Below are 19,471 nucleotides of genomic sequence, written 5' to 3' on the forward strand. Positions count from 1 at the left end.
TGCTTTATGGCAACTGCACAAGCCACTGAGCCACAAACGACTTTTTGTTAAGGTTTCTCATCTTACTGCAAATCTTCAATTGTTTATTGTATATATTACAGGAACAAATTGTTCTTGTATAAATCTCACCAAAGCTCAACCCCTCCCCCCAAAAAGCATAACCACAGCAGCTCTTACCTAATTCGAGCCGTCTTATTGGGTATAAAAACTAGAAATAATGAACCTCATCACCCCTCTTGCTTGCACTTGATTCGCTTCGGGCAGTCAGAGCTACAAGGTGGCCCTTCAATCACCTAACTGTGGGGTCACTGTACAAAAACTAGCAGAATAAAGCCTTTGACTGTGTTTATGATCCCTGACTGAAGGGTGCTGGCTCACTGCTGCAGATGTGACTTGATAACAAAAAAATGTATGACTTATTTTAGCTGAAGGATATCAAACAAAATGAAAAATGGACACTATGTCCAAAACGCAAGTGTTATTGTAAGCTGATTTTTGCAATTCAAAACCAAAGCATGATCTCTGATAAAAATCAATAAACTTCATTTATCAATATTCCAAGGTCAACACTAAATCACCAGAGAAACATGCCTGACACATGTTTTCAGACTACACCGTGTACTTTACTGCTGAAAAGTGTTTTCCGGATGCTTCTTTGCCAGCCTCATGTCAAAATACTTTTCTGCAAAAGACTTGTGACCACTTATCACCCCTCAGCTCATCTGTTTTCGCTTATGTTGCTGTGATGTTACATTAATGGTTTGTGGAATTCATTCAAGCCAGAAGCTTTTATGTCTTGTAAATTAAATTTGATTGGGTTGAATTTTTCTGTGTCTTAATGCTGCTGCATGCACAAATGTGAGATTTCTGGCCACTTAGTGACCACTCCTTCACACTAAAAGTTCACATAGTATTCGTGTTTTGCATGTATGAGAGAGTCGGTTCGTGTTATGTCTGGTAATTAAAAGAAAAACCTCAAACAGTTTGACAGGCTTCCAATTTTAAACTGTGTGTAAACTCGAAGCAGCAGAGACAGTGAATGGCACTCACCATTGCATTTAAAGCCCATCTCCTTGCCGCATCTCTTAGAGCAGCCATCGCCATCCAACAGATTACTGTCATCACATTCTTCTGTCCTACAGAGAGAGGACCATCATTATCAATGCCCTGTGTAATTAGTCACCAATGTTATCAGCATGTTAATGTGCAACATACCCCTGTATGAGGCCATCTCCACAGTAAGGCTGTCCATGTGTGTAGAGAAGCGGTGGCGAAGCGTCACTGAGCTGACCATCAGCTTCCACCTGGACTGTGTACTTGTACTTAACTCCCTGTGTAACAGACCTGGGAAGAACAAGAACAGAGACAAGAAACTGTTGTGTAATGTTTCCTTTGGCATTATAAACTTATAACAGAAGATTGTTCCAGTCTTCAAAGGAGCATTTACCCACATTTTTACTGCATTGTGTTATGAACTGATCATATAATGTTTATAGGCTTGATTATAAATGGCTTTGAGTCAGTCGATACTTAATAAAATAAGAATTTTGTGCATAATGGTGCCAGTTTGCTGTACTTTTTAAAAAAGAAATACTGTTGTGCTACGTAGGAAGGAAGCATTGTATTTATTATGTTTCCAAACAGATTCATTATGCTTTAATCCTGTTGGATTCTGTAAGCAATCGCCAAAAAAGTGGAATTTGCTCTCCCTGTAACCTTGTATTATCCAGTGACCTTAAAGCCTCATAGCAGGAAGTATGTGTAACAGTACCACGGCTAATGTGTCTGGACTATTGATCTGTTTTGGTGTGCTGAGGCTATAAAAAGACCGTCCTCCCTGTTTTCTTAGCACAAATAAACTGCCCCTGCATCCACCTGGGGTAGACCAGGAGTATCACACAACTGCATTATCTAAGGTGTGTCCAATTTCACCAGACTCTAGAAATTTCCTTTATTAATTATGTATAAGTGAAGGAAATGAAGGTTGTGAAAAACGTCCTCATTTCCTGTTGATCTAAACTGTATCTATAGTCTGCTATATCTTCTGCCACAACTCCTCTCTCTTCTTTGTTCTTAGAGGCCTGACATTACATCAATCGGGCATAACATCATGACCATCTGCCCAATAATGTGTTGGTCCCACCTTTTTCTGTCAAAACAGTCCTGTCCCACCGAGGCATGGAGTCCTCTAGACCCCTAAATGTGTGCTGTGGTATCTGCACCAAGATGTTCCCAACAGATCCTTTAAGTCATTGCAAGGTGGGGCCTTCATGGATTGGACTTGTTTGTCCAGCATGTCCCACAGATTCTTGAACGAAGACCATGACAACACTTCAGACTCGTTATCGTACTCCTCGATCCATTTCTGAACCATTTTTCTTTGTGCCAGTGTGCATTGCACTGCTTCCTCCAGTTTGCCTTCTTGCCCTACTACAATAGACATTAAGTCTGTGTGGCGTGGCGTGGCGTGGCGGGGCGGGGCGTGGCCTGTGGTGCCGTGCAGAGGAGGTGGACGCACCTGCACGGCATCCGCAATCACGCCCCGCCGAATTAAATATTGTACTGGGTCCTGTGGTTGGGGTTGTTGTGATAATGTTGAGCGGGCAGCGGGAGAGCTGCAGCTCTGTGACTATTGTTGACAGCAACCGTCAAAGCATTAATAAAAAGTATCAAAATGCCACTGGGTCTGCCGTGTATGTTTACAGTTTTAATTCGGCGGGGCGTGATTGCGGATGCCGTGCAGGTGCGTCCGCCTCCTCTGCACGGCACCGCAGGCCACGCCCCGCCACAGTCGGCTAGCCACATGATGTGAAAAAGGACATAATCATCAGACCAGGCCACCTTTTTCAATTGCTTTGTGGTCTAGTTCTGATGCTCACGGGCCCCATTGTTCTGGTTGTATTGGTCAGCATGGGCACCATGACAGGTCTGCAGGTAACGACATACACAATAAACTGCGATGCACTGTGTATTCTGACATCTTTCTATCAGAATGAGCAATTTTTCGGCATTTTGAGCTTCGGTAGTTTGTCCGTTGGATCGGATCAGCCTTCACCCCCCAAGTGCATCAGTGATCCTTGACCCTGTGGCTGATTCCCCGCTGTTTTTTTTCCTGAACCACTTTTGATGGATACTGATCACTACAGACTGCAGCTACTGATTGGAAGGTTGGTGGTTCGATCCCTGGCTCTCCCTAGTCTACATGTCAAATATCCTTGGGCAAGATACTAACCCTAAGTTGCTCTCTGATGCATCCATTGGAGTATGATTGCGTGTGAATGTCAGATAGTAAGCACTTAAGCTTAGAAGTGTTTGTGTGAATGGGTGAATGTGGCATGTTGTATTAAGCGCTTTGAGTACTCCAAAGTCCATTTACCATTTACAGGAGCTTTGGAGACTCAGTCATCTAGCCATCACAAATTGGTCCTTGTCAAACTCGCTCAAATTCTCACACTTGCACATTTTCCTGCTTTTAATACATCAAAGTTAAGGACATAATGTTCACTTGCTCCCTGATATATCCTACAAACTAACAGGTGCCAGGGTGATAAGATAATCAGTGTTCTCTCTAGTAAACAAGTAAAAATTCATTCATCATAAACCATTTTTCAGAATGAACTCAACATAAGTCTGTAGTTAAACAGGTTATTCTGAATATTGCTAGTCCCATATATCTGTAATTTATCATTTCAGTCCGGTTGTTTTCCAAAAAAAATGAAAATTGCGAAAGTAATACCACTATATAAAAGTAATGACAAACACAGTTGTACCAATTATAGGCCTATTTCTCTACTGCCTCAATTCTCAAAAATTCTAGAAAAACGTTTTAATTCAAGATTAGAAAAATTCCTTGAAAAACATCAAATAATAAATGTTGGTCAGTATGGTTTCAGAACGCAAAGAACCACTTCAATGGCGATAATTGAGGCAGTAGAAGAAATTACTGATACACTGGATAAAAATAAATATGCAGTTGGTATTTTTGTTGATCTCAAAAAGGCCTTTGACACAATCAATCACTCAATATTATTGGATAAATTGGAAAGATATGGTATTCGAGGGAAAGCTGGTAACTGGTTAAAAAGTTACCTAACGGGTCGGGAACAATATGTTAGCATAGGGCATTACCATTCAGAGAAACTTGGTATTACATGTGGTGTTCCCCAAGGGTCAGTGTTGGGACCAAAACTTTTCAATGTATACATAAATGATATTTTTGATGTTTCTCAAGTACTTAAACTCATACTGTTCGCAGATGACACCAACATATTTTTCAGTAGCGATGATTATACTGATCTTGTAATGACCGTAAACAGGGAGCTAAAATTAATAAAAAAATGGATGGACATAAATAAATTATCATTAAATATAAATAAAACTAAAGCAATGTTTTTTGGTAATTTAAAATATAATATAGAATTACCAATTATCATTGAAGGTGTACCAATTGATAATGTGAGTGAAAACAAATTTTTGGGAGTCATAATTGATAACAAAATTTCATGGAAACCCCACGTCAGACACATAAAAACCAAAATTTCCAGAAGTCTCGCAGTTTTGAACAAAGTGAAACCATACCTTGATAAAGATGCACTTCGTACTCTGTACTGTACCCTGGTTCTTCCATATCTTACATATTGTGTGGAAGTGTGGGGAAACACATATAAAAATACAACTAATCCATTAGTCACAGTACAGAAACGAGCACTGCGTATTATTCACAAGGCTGGTTATCTAGATCATACTCACAAATTCTTTCTTCAGGCAAAGTTACTTAAATTCCAGGATCTGGTTAATTACAATACATCCATAATTTTGTATAAAGCTTTTACTAAACTTTTACCGGCAAATTTACAAACTAGATTTGAAATTCGAGAAAAGGTTTATAATGTGAGAGGCTTTGGAGAATTCAAATTACCCAGAACTCGAACAACCCGTAAAGGTTTTTGTGTGTCTGTATGTGGTGTGAAAATCTGGAACAGTCTGAGTTTACAATTGAAACAATGCAAAAATATTCATAGATTTAAATTTCTCTACAAACAGTTGGTCTGGTCACATGATGCTTTTAGTGTGCTCTGTAATGTCTGTCCTCTTACCATTGCTGGTATGGATTCCAAAATTAAAAAAAAAATACATAAAGTGTGCATATGTATGTACATATATGTACTTGTGTGTGTAGATATATATGTATGTATATGTATGTGTGTTTGTTACTTGTAGTTATTACTGCCTGTTACCTGTGGTAATGCAATTTATAATTTATATATTCTGTATTCAGTTATGAAGGCTCTAATTGTTGTTTGCGAGCTGCCGTTTAGATGCTTGTATCTGCCCGGGGCTGTTGATGGGTCTGTATGCAATGATGGGCGTAGCTGCGGGAAGTTTGTTTTTTTTTTGTTGATGAGTGAGTATAGGGGTGGGATTTAATAAGTTTTCTTCGTCCCACTCCTTTTTCAGGCAATTTTTGTTTTTTGTTTTGTGCATTTTATGTTCAATATAGGTATTTGTTGTGCCTGAAAATGAACAAATAAATGAAATGAACATATGTAGTTGCCATGGCGATTTCTCTTAGATCTACATTCTACAACTGCTTATATAAAAAGTTTGTAAAAGTATGGTCTTATAAAATAGGGGTAAGCATTAATCTGGGAAATGGGAAAACTCACATTCATAGACGAATTAAAATAAAAAGAATTTTGTATGAATAATAAAAAAAAGACGTGGAACAAGAAGTTCAAATCATCAGACTTGCACTTTTGTATAAACTTGGTGAACGCAGGAAAAGGACATGACTGATTGTCACTTTCTGAAAGTGCTGGAACAGTCAGACACATGCCATCTATTCCAACGTTGCAAAGGTACAGGCAGGGAAATTCCTGTTTGTCCATTTCACAAAAGAATTGTTGGATATCTGAAGAAGTCCTCTGTTATTCACACCCACTTTAATTTGTCCAGCTGTGTCGAGGTGAAAAGAAGCCAGAGTTTTAACTTTCTCTCGCTCACTCTCTTTTTTTTATTGTTTTAGGATGGGCTATGGTTATACACAACAGATAACTGATTGGGGTTAGTGGTGAGGTTGGGTTCAGCTTAGAGCAAAGGGAAACACATCAGTGGGGCAACATAGCCTTTGAAACAGGCTTTCTGGAACACTTTTAGTTTCCAGTGTAGTCCAGGGTTGCCAGACAATGAGCTGCATGTACGACAGCTTAAAGCATCAACTATTTCTGCAGCTTCTGCTTTTTTTCATCCACTGATTTAAAAAAAAATCACATTGGATATTAACATTGTGGGTTTTTTGATTAATTAACCAGTCATATAGTCCTACGCACTCATCCTTTCAGCATATACTGCAAGTTCAGATGCAGGAAATGGCCAAGGATCTGATCCAAGCAGTCACTGCTGTTTATGGCCTCTCTGGCTCACATTTGGTTCATATTCCAAAAAAGAAAGAGATCTTAATCTGCTTACTTTGCTTCACCTCTGGTGTGCTTTTGCCTCCATCAGCCCCCTGTTACCACAGTTCACTCTCCCTTCTCCTTCCCTCACCAACAATGTGCTTCACTTCAAGTTTCCTTTCTTTGCCTCAAACCTCTACTCTGTCCACACCTCTCATTTGTGTCTCTCTGTATGCCTGTATATCTTTTTCAATTGCCGCTGTCCCTCCTCCCCTCGCCTCTTTTTCATCTCCCCTACTCTCCATTATCCCACCCGCCCTTCCTCGCTCTCCCCTCCTTTCCAAACTCATTGCTCTTAAACTCTCCCGTCTCCTCACATCAACCCCTCTTTGCCCTCCTCAGTCCCACATAACTCAATTCCCCGTGGTTCTTACATCTTTTTGCACTTAGACACAGCTTGTGTAACATAGGAGATGTGTTCCATGAAAAATAAACTGTTTTTGAAGCTGTGTCCACCTAACATCCCCATACCCCCTTGCTTTGTAAAACAACAACAGCTTCCCAGAAAATCAAAGTGCCACTGCATTTGAAATCATTCCCAAATGATCTCCAATCATGCGACACTGCTGTCATGTCCTGGCAGGTACTTATCAGCTTTTTGTGTGTATAAGAAAAGCATTAGAGACGGGGTATTTTTATACTGAGGGCTGTTATTTGCTGAGACTTAAAAAAGAAAAGAAAAACTGGCTTGTGGATTTACATTTGGATTCCAGTAATCATTTGGACACCCCGCACTACGAGACAGGATACAAACTGATTCATCTTAACCCTGAAACTTCAGCAAGCTTTTGATTAAGTATATGGTTGTTGAAACAGATTTGGATCAGTATCCACACTCGGCATCCCCATGTTGGAAACGTTTGTGTTCGAAGTTTTTCAAACAAAACACAGCCCAAACACTTTAAAGAGACAGATATCTGTGGATTAGTGGATCTGAGGACACACACATGCTGTGCTGTACAATCTGCAGTCAATGCCGGCCTTAAATAACCTTCACCTCAGAGCTGTACAGCATTAGCTGTCGCTACTTCATCCATAATGTAACAGACGTATAGATATAGATAGAATAGATATTCAGAGAACCAAGAATGTCAAAGGAGTTTTCTGTGGTCTGAGAAAAAAACAGAAAGCCATCTTGTTACCTGTGAGCGAAACATAGTAAAATTCTGTCGTGAGCTTATCTGCATGTAAATCAGATGGGTCAGGCAGCCTTTACCTGTCCGTAAATGTCTGCTGGGTCTGTGGTAAGGGGGCTTTACTGGCGAAAGGTGGCTGACGGCGAATGTGGTAGAGTAGAGGCTGGCAGCTGGAGCACAGAGGGCTGCCAGGGCCTGAAGACAGCATGGCTGCGTCAATCTCCATAATCTCCAAGGTGCAGAATTTTATGGCAGCAATGGCAACGTTGTGGGTGTCGAGGCGCATGGTGAGGGGTAAGTCACAGAACACATGCTGTGGTCCCAGGTTAATACTTTTCCCTGTGTCTGAGATCAGCTCGATGTTGGCTATTGCTGGGCTGTCTGCAACAGGGTAAAATGTTGGTGAGTTATGCAGCACATCTCCAACAAAGACATTTTCCCATTTAGGTATACATAATGTATGGCTGCATGGAAGGAGGTTTCTTTAATGGAGTTCTTTCAGTATTTTCTCGAGTAAATGTATTTGTCTGCCACCATCCAGAAAAGGAAGACTGCGCCCCACCTGTTGTGATTAACTTGCACCTGATCCCTGGCTACGTTAGCTCACTAACAAAGAAATGAACAGTCACTCATTTTAATGAAGAGATATGGTACATCAACCAAAAATATTACAGATTACAATCAATCAGATCTCAATTAGTAACATGCACAGAGTCAATTTCTTCCCTTCCAACCTCTTCATTGGAAGAGTACCTGGGTAAGACCAAAAGCTTTCAAAGGACATCAGGGACAAGATTGTAGATCTGGACAAGACTGGACTGGACTACAAGACCATCAGCAAGAAGCTCAGTGCAAAAGTGACAGTCATCAACCACGCTGAGTCTGGAGGTCCATGGAAGATCTTACCTATTGGCAGGGTGGCTGTAGCTCAGGTGGTAGAGCGGGTCACCTACTCAAGGAGACCTGAAGGTTGGTGGTTTGATCCCAGGCTCCTCCAGTCTACATGCCAAATATCCTTGGGCAAGATATTAACCCCATGTTGCCCTCCGATGCATCCATCGGAGTGTGAATGCGAGTCAATGTTAGATAGAAGCACTAAAAACAATCATACGATTGGGCTGAATGGATGAGTTGTATAAAGTGCTCAATGACCGTAGAAAAGTGCTATATAAGAACCTGGGGTTAGGATGACCATGAGAAAAGTGGTGGAAGAGCTTGTTAATTATCTGAATGCAGTTGGGACCACAGTCACCAAGAACACCACAATGATTCCCCAGCTCGAGAAGGCACGTGTACATGCGAGCCTAATTTTTGCATCTTCATGATTTTCACTTGGGAGAGAGTGCTGTGGTCAGAGGAAACCAAAATCAAGCACGTTGGCATCAATTTGACCAAATGTGTTTGAAGGAAGGGAAATGCTGAATGTGACCCAAAGAAAACCATCTCCAGAGTCAAGCATGGAGGTGCAAATATGCTTTGGCATTGCTTTTCTGCAAAGGACAGAGGACAGTTTTACCACACTGAAGGACTATTGACAGGGACCTCTATCATAAAATCTTGGTTGAGACAAGGACAGGTTATCCAGAAGACCACGAAGGGAACAAAGGTGTGGCTAATGAAGAAGCGCATTGTGGTCTGGCCAGAAGTGACCTAGCCAGTCTCCAGAAATGTAGTCCTATAGAAAATCTGTGAATGGAGCTGAAGCTTCAAATTGCCAAGTGGCAGCCAAGAAATCTAAAGGATGTTGAGAGTTTCTGCAAAGAGAGGTCTACTGAAATCCCTCCTGAGATCTGCGCAAATCTGGTGACCAACTACAACAAAAGTCTTACTGCTGTGCTTGCCAACAAGGCTTTTTCTACCAAGTACTAAATGTCTTATTTCACTCTATGAGAAGCAAATCAATTCATAAATTTTATGTTAAGTGTTCTTTTTTCTGGATTTTTGGTTAATATTCTGTCTATCATAAAAGTATCAAACTACCCAAGACTGTCTACTTCTTTGTAAGTGAGCAAAACGTACAATTTCAGCAGGGGATCAAATAATTAATTTCCCCACCGTGCCTATTATTCAAAACTGACGAGTATTTATTATGGAGTGACACTTACTCGCAGAGATATACGTGACCCAGAGCGTAAGGGCGTGTGGAACAATAGGGTGTAGGAACCTCAGTGTGAGGGTGCAGCCCTCTGTGCCCGGACATGGTGACGTCACGTTGGTGTCATACAGGCTAAACTCAGGACTCCACGCTTGGAGACTGGAATCACATGGCTGTTCCACATCAGGTGGTCCTGTTGACAACATCACACAGACACACGTGTTGGTGCTGTTGTGTTACAAGTGTTCCCAATGACTTCATTCATTTTACTCTAAAGCACAGAACACCCCATGTATGCAGGAATTAATCCTAACTGATATATGATGATGATTAGAAACAGTGTAGTGAGCATTCAGTTGACTCCAGAAAATACAAAAGTACACCATGGAGACTCAATAGAGTGTCTGAGTGGAAAAATAGATTTTTTTTAGACCCATACTCACACTTAAATAAACTGAATTTCTCTTTACCTTCAGTGAAGGACTGTGGTTGCGAAAAGGGTGTGTCTCACTGGCAAACTGGACAGCAGCACAAAGATCCAGACAAAGCATATTTCTAGGAATACATTGCATGCATGCTTCTCCAAATGAGGGAATTTATACAAGGTAAAATGAGGCATGCCAGGCAAGCTGTTACACTGAACCAATCAACAAAGATACAAACTGCAACAGTGATAAAGTTCTTTGTGTATTTCTGTGTCTGTCTGTCACAAAGTCCTCCATACTTTTTCCTGCGCACATATCTGCCGCAGCAGAGAAACATCCAGAGACCGCTGTCAACAACACTGCAGCCAGGCTTTTAACACTTCCAAAGAGAAGTGACCAGATTACACCAGCCACTGGCAATCTGTGAGTTTCAAAAATTGATTTTTAAGATTTTAGTGCCTCTCAGCCTTGATTAGTCTGGGTTCTGCCTACAGGGAGAGAGAGAGGGTGAAAGGGAGGGAGACAGAGGTTCTTGTACCTAATTCTCTAAAGATAAATGGACTTTGCACCCCGGGGCCCTCAGTTATGGAACTCGCTGCCTTACCCAGAAAGCTGAAGCAAACCTGTTCAGCTACATCTTACTCCAATGATCACTGCATATGCATGTATGCCTGTCCTCTAACTCCTCCTAGATCCATTGATCAATCTGGATTGAACTTACTATATACACTGCCAAGGGTACCAGGATTATCAATATCTATATAGCTTTAGGGAATTAAATTATTAACATTATGTGTAGGAGCTAGCAGCATTAGATCAACATAAGCTGGGATGACATTGAAATGGGAATCTGTCAGTGTTCTTCCTGTTGGTTTGAAGTAGAGACAAACCTGTCAGATATCCTATAGTGGGTAAATCTGATGTTTAGGTAATGCTACCAGTGAAATGTCATTGTCAAGCAAATCAGATCAAACCATACCCTGTCCAAAAGAAGCAGATTAATCTACTCTGATTAACATAGCAGTGATTTTAATTTGGTTTTGTTGAGTCCTGCCTTTTCCTCAATATGGTGTCTTCATCTCTATTTATAAGTAACTGAAAATACATTTCCCGGTGTTACTTCTAAAAACTACAAGCAAGCTGACTTTCTTTTGGAACGGAAAGTGGAATTTTCCTGCTGACAAAGTTACAACCATTCACTTAAAGATGGCGTTCATTCAAGAACGCAGGAAGTAACATCATTACAGCAGGCGAAATGAGTTGTTAATTGTTAGAGCGTTAGTGATTAGCACAATGGAATCACAGTATGGCACAATTATTATGAGCTGTCTCAGGTGAAATCCAAATAAAATCAACACGCTAAAGAGGTGTTACATATTTCACACCCACTATGATTAACCATGTCGAAGCACAGTCAGAAGGACAATTAATGCAAAGATTGGTCTCTAAATGAGTGTGTAAAGACCCATAAAATGGAAATGGACATTTTTGGGGGCTTACCACATTTTCCAAGCTACCAACATGCTACTTTATTATAATCGTACAGCCCAGAGTAAAAGTAAGCAAATGGGAACCATCTTTAATACTGAGAGAGAAGTGGAGCTACTGCCTGTGTGGAACAGGTGCACTTACCATGGAAACCGCTTCAATAAACAGCTTGTGACAAGCGTTAAAGAAGAGAATATGAAACTACTGCATTTTGATACAGGACGAGCATTACCTGAGAAGTCTTTTAAGCTTTTGATGCAGTTAGCATACCATCTATTTAGTTTTCCACGGACTGACTGAGTAAATGAAATGAGCAAAGACTCTGTCTGTCATGTTGACAAACCCAGATAAAATAACCATCCAACGGCTCCACTCTTTCCTTCAGACTTGTTTTTTGGTTTTCCTTCCTAAAGGCTTCCTCTCACTCATCTGTTCTTCTCTCACGCTAGCAGCTTTAACGGGAATACATAATTGAACTTAAGCATTCAGCTAATAAACCACTTTGAAGCAGAATGGGTAGAAAACCTTTCACCCTTTACAAATAGTATGTTTGTAACGAGATATTTTCTTTTCAATAAACGAAGAAAATGTGCACTCCTCAAAGGTTGATTCTGTTCATTTGGATGTAGCGTTTACAGCAGAAGAAACGTTTCATCACTTATCTAAGTGGCTTCTTCAGTCTCAGCTGACTGCAGGTTCACCAACATTTGCACAATGACTGAAACCAGCCCACTGAAGGAACAATGGGCTGGGAGGTCAGTTCCTTAATCTTAATTATGCAAATTCTCGTGACCATTGATCAACAACCACTGATCAATGGCTATGAGTACCATTCACAGAGAGTTGGGGAACGGCTGCAATCACAGCACGTAAGATGGTGAAAGATGTACCCTTAGGCCCCATCCTCGATTCAGAGATGGTCTTTCCCTTTTCACATAAATGGCCTCCTTGATTCCCCGCTAGTTTCAATCATTACTCAAATGTACTCTTTATAAGAGTGGGGAAACCTGCAGTCTGCTGAGACTGAAGAAGTCACTTGGATGAGTGACGAAAAGTTTCTCCCACTGAAGACGTCCAGATGAACAGAATCAACTTTTGGGGATTTACTTACCTGGATGATTGAACATGCATCAAGACATTTATGCGCTCAATTATTATTTTGAGATCCCTATTATTTCTTGACATAGCTTTTTTTCCTTGCACATTTCTACCGTGTGAAAAGATTTTTTACAGAACTTCAAACATGCATCTTTTTTTCTGATCTCTACAGCACAGTTAACACGAGGCAGCCTTAAAAGCAAACTTTACACCTTCTCATTTTGAAATAAAACTCTGTATTAAGACTTAATGCAGCACATTAAGCAGTTTAATCTCTGACAGCGGCAGTGCACGCTTCCAAACAATTCCGTGTTTTCCCTCAGCCTGAAAATGGACTTAAACCAGTCAATACTGGCACAGGAAGCATTCTGAGGAGATGTACTTGGTCACTTTTGCCAACAATTTGAGCCAATAGTGTTTTTGCCTTTAAACTTGTGTTTTGGGTTGCCAGCTATGGTGTCCGCAACGAGTTTGTCCAACTTCCCCTCTGCCTCTCCACACTGAATATGTTATTGCCCATCTCCGTTGGCTGACGAAATGACCCACACATCATGGTCCTTAGAAGTGGGACAGAGTGAAAAGGGAGCAAGGGAAGCCAGCAGACTGGCTGTCTCCTCAGCTGTGCACATACCACTGTTTAGAGTAAGACTGTAATTGACCCTTTATCATCATTATGGTCCCGCAGCGAATGAGGGAGCAGTAATCCCCCTGTTCTTCCTAGCCGCTTGTTTTCAAAGCATAAATTCCAGCAGAGGATTTCCACATATTTGGTCAGAGTTTTCATGAAAGAGATGGAAACGTGTTATTGTGTTCATGCATTTGCTCTTTCAGTATTTGCCTTTTTTGTTTCTTGTCCCTTTTCATTCACTTTGCTTTCTTGTTGCCTTATATTCCTTCTTGTTTCTTTCCTCCCCACCCTATACATCATGTCAAAGGAAATCGTGCTTCTCAAGGATTTATGATTGGAATAACAAGGACCATGTGCTTGCAGGAAGTTAATGTTTCAATGTACAGTGCTACAAGATGCACTTTTTTTGGTTTATGACGGAGGTTGAATGTTTGAAGAGCACCAAAACATTACCCAGAGCAGACGCTTACGTTAATAATCCTTGTTCTCGCTTTGGCTAAAACAAGACAGACACAGAGAGGTCTGTAGCTGAGGTAATTATCATTTAATGATTTTTTTTGCTTTTTCTTTTTTCAGCAGCCATTAGCCTTGCACGCACCTAAAATGTACAGATGTGTGTGTTTCTGTGTGTGCGTCTGGGGGTAAAGGGGGGGCTGAATATATGCCAAAAATGTATTTGGCATATATTCAGCTTGGTGAACGTGCGGGCAGATGTGTAAAATAAATATATTCCTCAGTTAACCTGCAATTTTACATGAGGCTTCAGCAAAGTCCCATATTCACTAGTGTTTATATTCAAACTGACCCAAGGAACAGGATTTATATGTGTGCAGCTGTTAACAACAGAAGTAAAAGTCTACAATTCTGAACCATTTATTATCTCTGAAATCCAGCTTGTTTTCAATATGCAGATATAAAAAAAGGAAATTCTATCCTTTTGTGCATTTGTAGAAAATCACAAAAAGCATTTTTTGACTGACCTGTTGCTTCCTCAGGTGTCCAGTAGCCTGATGTGTCACATATGTGAGTTGAGGAAGCCTCATAAGCATACTGGTGGAAGATGCCATCTTTCTCACAATCTCCACAATTGATCTCAGATACACGCAATGAGGAGCTGAGGCGAAAGGAAACAGGTCCACTAATTATGGCATTTTTATTCTATATAAACAAAACAAGAAAGCTGAAACTGACCTAGAAGACACACAAGAAAATTAAACATATTTCGCAAACACAAAGTGGCCACTAGTTTGACCTGTGGAGGAGGTCGTTTCAGGCACAGTCACACTAGTACCTACATGCACTGCACTAAGTCAACAAGGCGTATGAAATTTCAAACTCTCCCAGGTTGAAATGCCAGCTTTCTTTTGCCCACATCTGGTGATACCACCAGCTGAGAATTCCATAATACACTTCACACTTGTGAGTTGTTTATTCCAATTTTTCCACAGGTGTTTTCGTCCAGATGCTCTCGGTGCAGTGGTGAATACAAAATAAAAAAGACCAATAAAACAATTACTGGAAAGTGTAATCAAATATTAACTCCAATGCCTGGTTTTGATTGCATCCAGAACATTTTTAATCACCATACATGACATATAAAGAGATTTGTCCGGTGGAAGCAATGTGCTCATGGCTCACTAATGCAGTTAAATTATGCACATTTTATAAATTGGAGTGTTCATAGAGTGATTTATGTGCACAAGTGATGAAAATTGCAGTTCTTTGTTAATAGTTTTAACCCTGCAAGAGACCTGCCCAAGGTTTACCCTGCCTCTTGGACAACCAGACATGTATGGATGGTTAAAAACAGCTTTGAATGGATAGAAACAAAAGAACTCATGCAATCATACCTTTGATAAAGTGACCCCCTGATAGGTGGGAGCCAATAAATCGAGACAGAATCTGTGCTCTGGTCAGTCACTATGGGGGCCAGTGGGATGGGGGCAGGTTGAGGGTCCATCAGCCACTTCTGGTAGACCAAGTCTAGATAGCAGTGCATCCTGGCCACTTGGTTTGGAGTGAAATGGTTGGTGCAGTTATCATCTGTGAAGACAGAAGAATCCAGTAAATCTTTGAGGGTCAAATTAACACACTAGCCTTTAAATAACCGAAGTACTAAACACATGGCTAGAAATAATTACATCAGACATGTGCTGAGAGGAGACGCAATTACACATGCCAGTCCTTAACCTCTTAAGCACCCACGCACCAGAAGATGGGCGCAAAAGGGAGGAGATCACAGAGATCAGAAAACCACTGGGGGCTTAACAGGCTAATAAGCTTTTGTTGGCTTTTTAAATACACTGGGTGGTAACAGCTTGAGGATATGGACAGAAATTACTAAACCATAACATAATTGTATAATTACACACTCACATTGATTGATTGATTGATTGATTGAGTGATTATACTTTACTTCAGAGTGGATGGTAATTCGAGCATTTTGTTCATCTGTTTCACCTGTGTAACTCATGTAATTGCTGTAAGGAGTGTTCAGGTAGGTGGTGACGCCACATGTGTCGTTGACAGCTCCGGGGTCATGGCAGGCTTTGGATTTAGGTGTTGGGGCAGTGTCAGCACACAGATCACCCGTCTCCATGGATGGGGTGGTCTCCTGCACAAAATATGTATGGTATGCATGGTAAGAGAGGGCATGTGATGTAACACTGCTGGAGTCAAATTGTTGAATGTTGTCATTGTGCTTCTTGAATTTGTAAAGTTTTAGTTCGAGCAGCAGGATCAAAGACATTCCTTTGTCTCTGACCTCCTCTCCAGCTACTCTGGTGCTGGGGGAGCTGAAAAGGTTTTATTATAGGCACATCCTATCTGAAAGATCTGTTTGTTGTTGTTTGTTCCTGCTTTTATGATCCTTTTGGTGAGCAGGAGGTCGCACAAACGCACCCCCATGACACACACATTCTCACACACACACACGTTCTTGCACATGCATACACATGCATACAGGTGCTCACACATACACACACATAGTGCCTTGTCTTTTAGAACCATAGGGGGGTTTTACGAGGGGAGGTGCTTGTGTTGTGTAAACTGTAAGTGTGATGGGAATAAAAGGCTACGAGGAGGGCTGCTCTTTGAAGGAGTTGGGCTGGAGACAGGTGAGGAGCGTTAAGCTCCACGGGCCTGGTTCCGACTAGCCTTCCCTCGCTAGCGAGTAAAAGACCGGTTGAAGATGTTCTGTCTTGTCTTCGTCCTTCACGAGAATAATTTTCTAAACTAGCGGGGCCTGTGGAAGCACAGACTCAACAAAAACATTTAAAGATGCTATTATTAGTTTTTTACTTATGTGGGTTTTCCAATCAGAAATAATTCCATAAATTAGCATTATCACAAATAGCAGAATTTAAAAGTCCTACCTGACACGGATCATCACAGGAGTCCCGTTCACTCACGCCCTTGAAGACATGGTACAGTCCAAATATGTGTCCCATCTCATGGATCATTGTGTTGGAGTGGCCCGTGGTGCCAAAGTAGGAGGGATTCAGGACCATCCCGCCTGGATATAAGCGGTAAAAATCGCAGTATTGGTTACAACATTATTACCGTCTAGTAAGCTGTGGTTCTTGAAAAGCCAGCCAGATAGAAAATGCAATGTTTTTTAAGTGGCAACGTGAAAAGAGAGAAAAATGATTTGCGATTACCCACTTTGACAGGATGTCTCTGATTGTAACTGTGGTTCAGTATCCATGTGACAGACAATAAAAAAATGTTACATTTGGTAAAAGTTAGGTTACAGCTGGGAAATGTCATGGTGGGGGTTAAATGGAAAAAAATTAAGGCTACATAAATATCTGAAACCACTAACGAAGCATGCGAGAGATAACGGTTTAAAAAGACAACAGACACAATTTGGGAACTCCAAAAAACAAAAGCCAACTAAGTGGGAGGCAGATTTTTTTGCAGCATCCTTATAATCACAGGATTAACAGCACACATGGGTTATTGGTTTTCTAATTAGAAACACTGGCTAAAGACATTAAGCAATGAAGACATTAAATACGTAGACACTAAACAGCAGGGCCTCCAGAGACAATTTGTCATCCTCTAACGTGTTGGTTTAAACAGAGACAGATGCCGTGCAGCTGAAATACATGTCTGAACTTAATTTGCCGCTTTAATTCAAAAATATAATTGTGGCTTTGACCATTAGTATCAATGCAATACTTAATATTTTAATCTAATTAATAGCCACAGAATAATGACACCATTAAGTGTTTTTTTCCTCAGCAACAGCAGCATACTGTATTCCCTTTGATACGAAACATCAGAGATAAAAAATGGTTGGATGGATTTGACTGTGTTCATTGGTCCCATAGTGTGCACATTCTTTTCTTTACTTCAGCGAATATCACCCAACATTAAACAACTCCAAACAAATATGGCTGAGATGGTCAGTGATAAATACACTTTATTGATTTTCTGCTGGTCAAACTGTGATTTTGAATTTTTTGAATTTTTTTAAGGAATGCATTTGTTTTGCTTCAAGTGAGTCGTGTAATATTATTTGCCAGTCAAACTGATGGTTAATGACGAGCATGAGACTTGAAATGAACCTGTTATGTTTATGTCTCAATAACCAGCTCACTCTATACTATAACATTACGAAAAACCACATCAAAATATAAAAGAGTTAAAAAATGAATATCTGTGGTGGACCACTAGAGGGCTCCACTCACACCCAGTGTAGAGGAAGTGTGTTCCTGTGTTTTGTGGCGCGATATGCGCAGTTGATGTTGGAGACGAATAAAGAAGGAGTGAGAACTGAGAGCTGTGTCGTTGATGCTTACCTCCACATATCCATATTTATTCTAATGAATTCTGTGCATCTTCCTCCAATGACTTGGCCAAAATTGCCATTAGACAGCTTTTCCATATTTTCTGACATATTTTGACGGCTGCACAGGTTAAATGTGTTTCAAACACAGAGAGACGGTGGAGACAGGAGTCGAACCACCCGTGCAGCATGCACACAATAAAGATTATCAGATGATACTGGTTTACAATTTAACCATAGTACTACTTCATTATTGTTTATATCAGTTGATTATTTTATTAACATGTTACATTATGTAACATTATGTTAGAAATAACTTGACTTTCATTTTTGAACTGGGTATATATTTTATATATCTAGTATTTACCTAATATTTATATCATAACCACTTCATCAAGATGTATTCGTTCCATGTATACTGCTTTTGAGTCAATTTACTATTGTGTTGTGACACATGAAGAGAAGTACAAATTAATAAAGAACAGCTGTTAAGTAGGCATGGCTGCCAACAATGGTACAGAGCCCACACTGCTATTTGTTTGTTTGGTGGTTGTTGGGTTGATTATCCTTCCAGTGGAAAGAGGAATAAAGATTTGAAAGAAAAAAGAGGGAGTGTAATGTGTCAGGAAAATCTCTACCAGCTCCAGCTGCTCTTCCCATGTAATTTGAAAGGGCCCCTAACCCTAAACAAAGCATGGAGAGAAAGGGCAAAGCTACAGCTAAAGAGAAAAGCAGGCACAAACAGAAAGTTAGAAAATAGATGACAGACAGAGAAAGCTGAAAAAAGTGCAACATGAAAAACAAAATATGTCGCATTAGTAAAGCTCAATATAAATCCACTCACCTTGGTGTGTAAGAGCTTCCTTTGCCCACGGCCAGGTCGCAGCTCCTGCCAGCTCTTGACGCATTGAGTTGCTTGCAAAGAAGACGTTGAGTGTGTCTGTGCCGCTCAGCTTTAGTTCCTCCTTTAGTTCTTTCACACTTATATAAGCCCTGTATATATTTAAAGGAGAGAAAACATGCAAACATCAGAATGTTTCGTAGTTCAAAGAGTGATTTAGTAGCCGAAAAAGCTAAATGCACACCTATCATCCATAACAGTATGACCTCTGACCGGTGAAGTGAATAACACTGATTATCTCTATATCATGACACCAGTTATTGGGTGGGATACATTAGGGACCAACTGAACATTTCTCCTGAAATTTAATGTATTAGAAGCAGGAAAAATGAGCAAGTGTAAGGATTTGAGTCAGTTTGACGAGGGTCAAATTGTGAAGGCTAGACGACTGGGTAGAGCGTCTCCACAACTGCAGCTCGTGTGGGGTGTACCCAGTCTACAGTGGTCAGTATT

General features: G+C 40.6%; 1 protein-coding gene across 1 annotated transcript in view; it reads right to left on the minus strand.

Annotated features, from left to right (window-relative positions):
* Positions 1-19,471, minus strand: part of pappa2 (pappalysin 2) — a 94,315-nt gene that overhangs the window by 55,762 nt on the left and 19,082 nt on the right. Inside the window, exons 5-13 of the mRNA XM_026150132.1 lie at positions 18,962-19,110; positions 16,700-16,839; positions 15,786-15,939; positions 15,176-15,368; positions 14,306-14,439; positions 9,697-9,879; positions 7,672-7,972; positions 1,216-1,344; positions 1,051-1,136 (exon numbers count right to left, since the gene is read on the minus strand). Of these exons, the coding sequence (XP_026005917.1) occupies positions 1,051-1,136; positions 1,216-1,344; positions 7,672-7,972; positions 9,697-9,879; positions 14,306-14,439; positions 15,176-15,368; positions 15,786-15,939; positions 16,700-16,839; positions 18,962-19,110 (1,469 nt within the window). The remainder of the gene's footprint in view (positions 1-1,050; positions 1,137-1,215; positions 1,345-7,671; positions 7,973-9,696; positions 9,880-14,305; positions 14,440-15,175; positions 15,369-15,785; positions 15,940-16,699; positions 16,840-18,961; positions 19,111-19,471) is intronic.

Source organism: Astatotilapia calliptera, chromosome 18, assembly GCF_900246225.1.
Source record: "Astatotilapia calliptera chromosome 18, fAstCal1.2, whole genome shotgun sequence".
NCBI classification, from domain to species: domain Eukaryota; kingdom Metazoa; phylum Chordata; class Actinopteri; order Cichliformes; family Cichlidae; genus Astatotilapia; species Astatotilapia calliptera.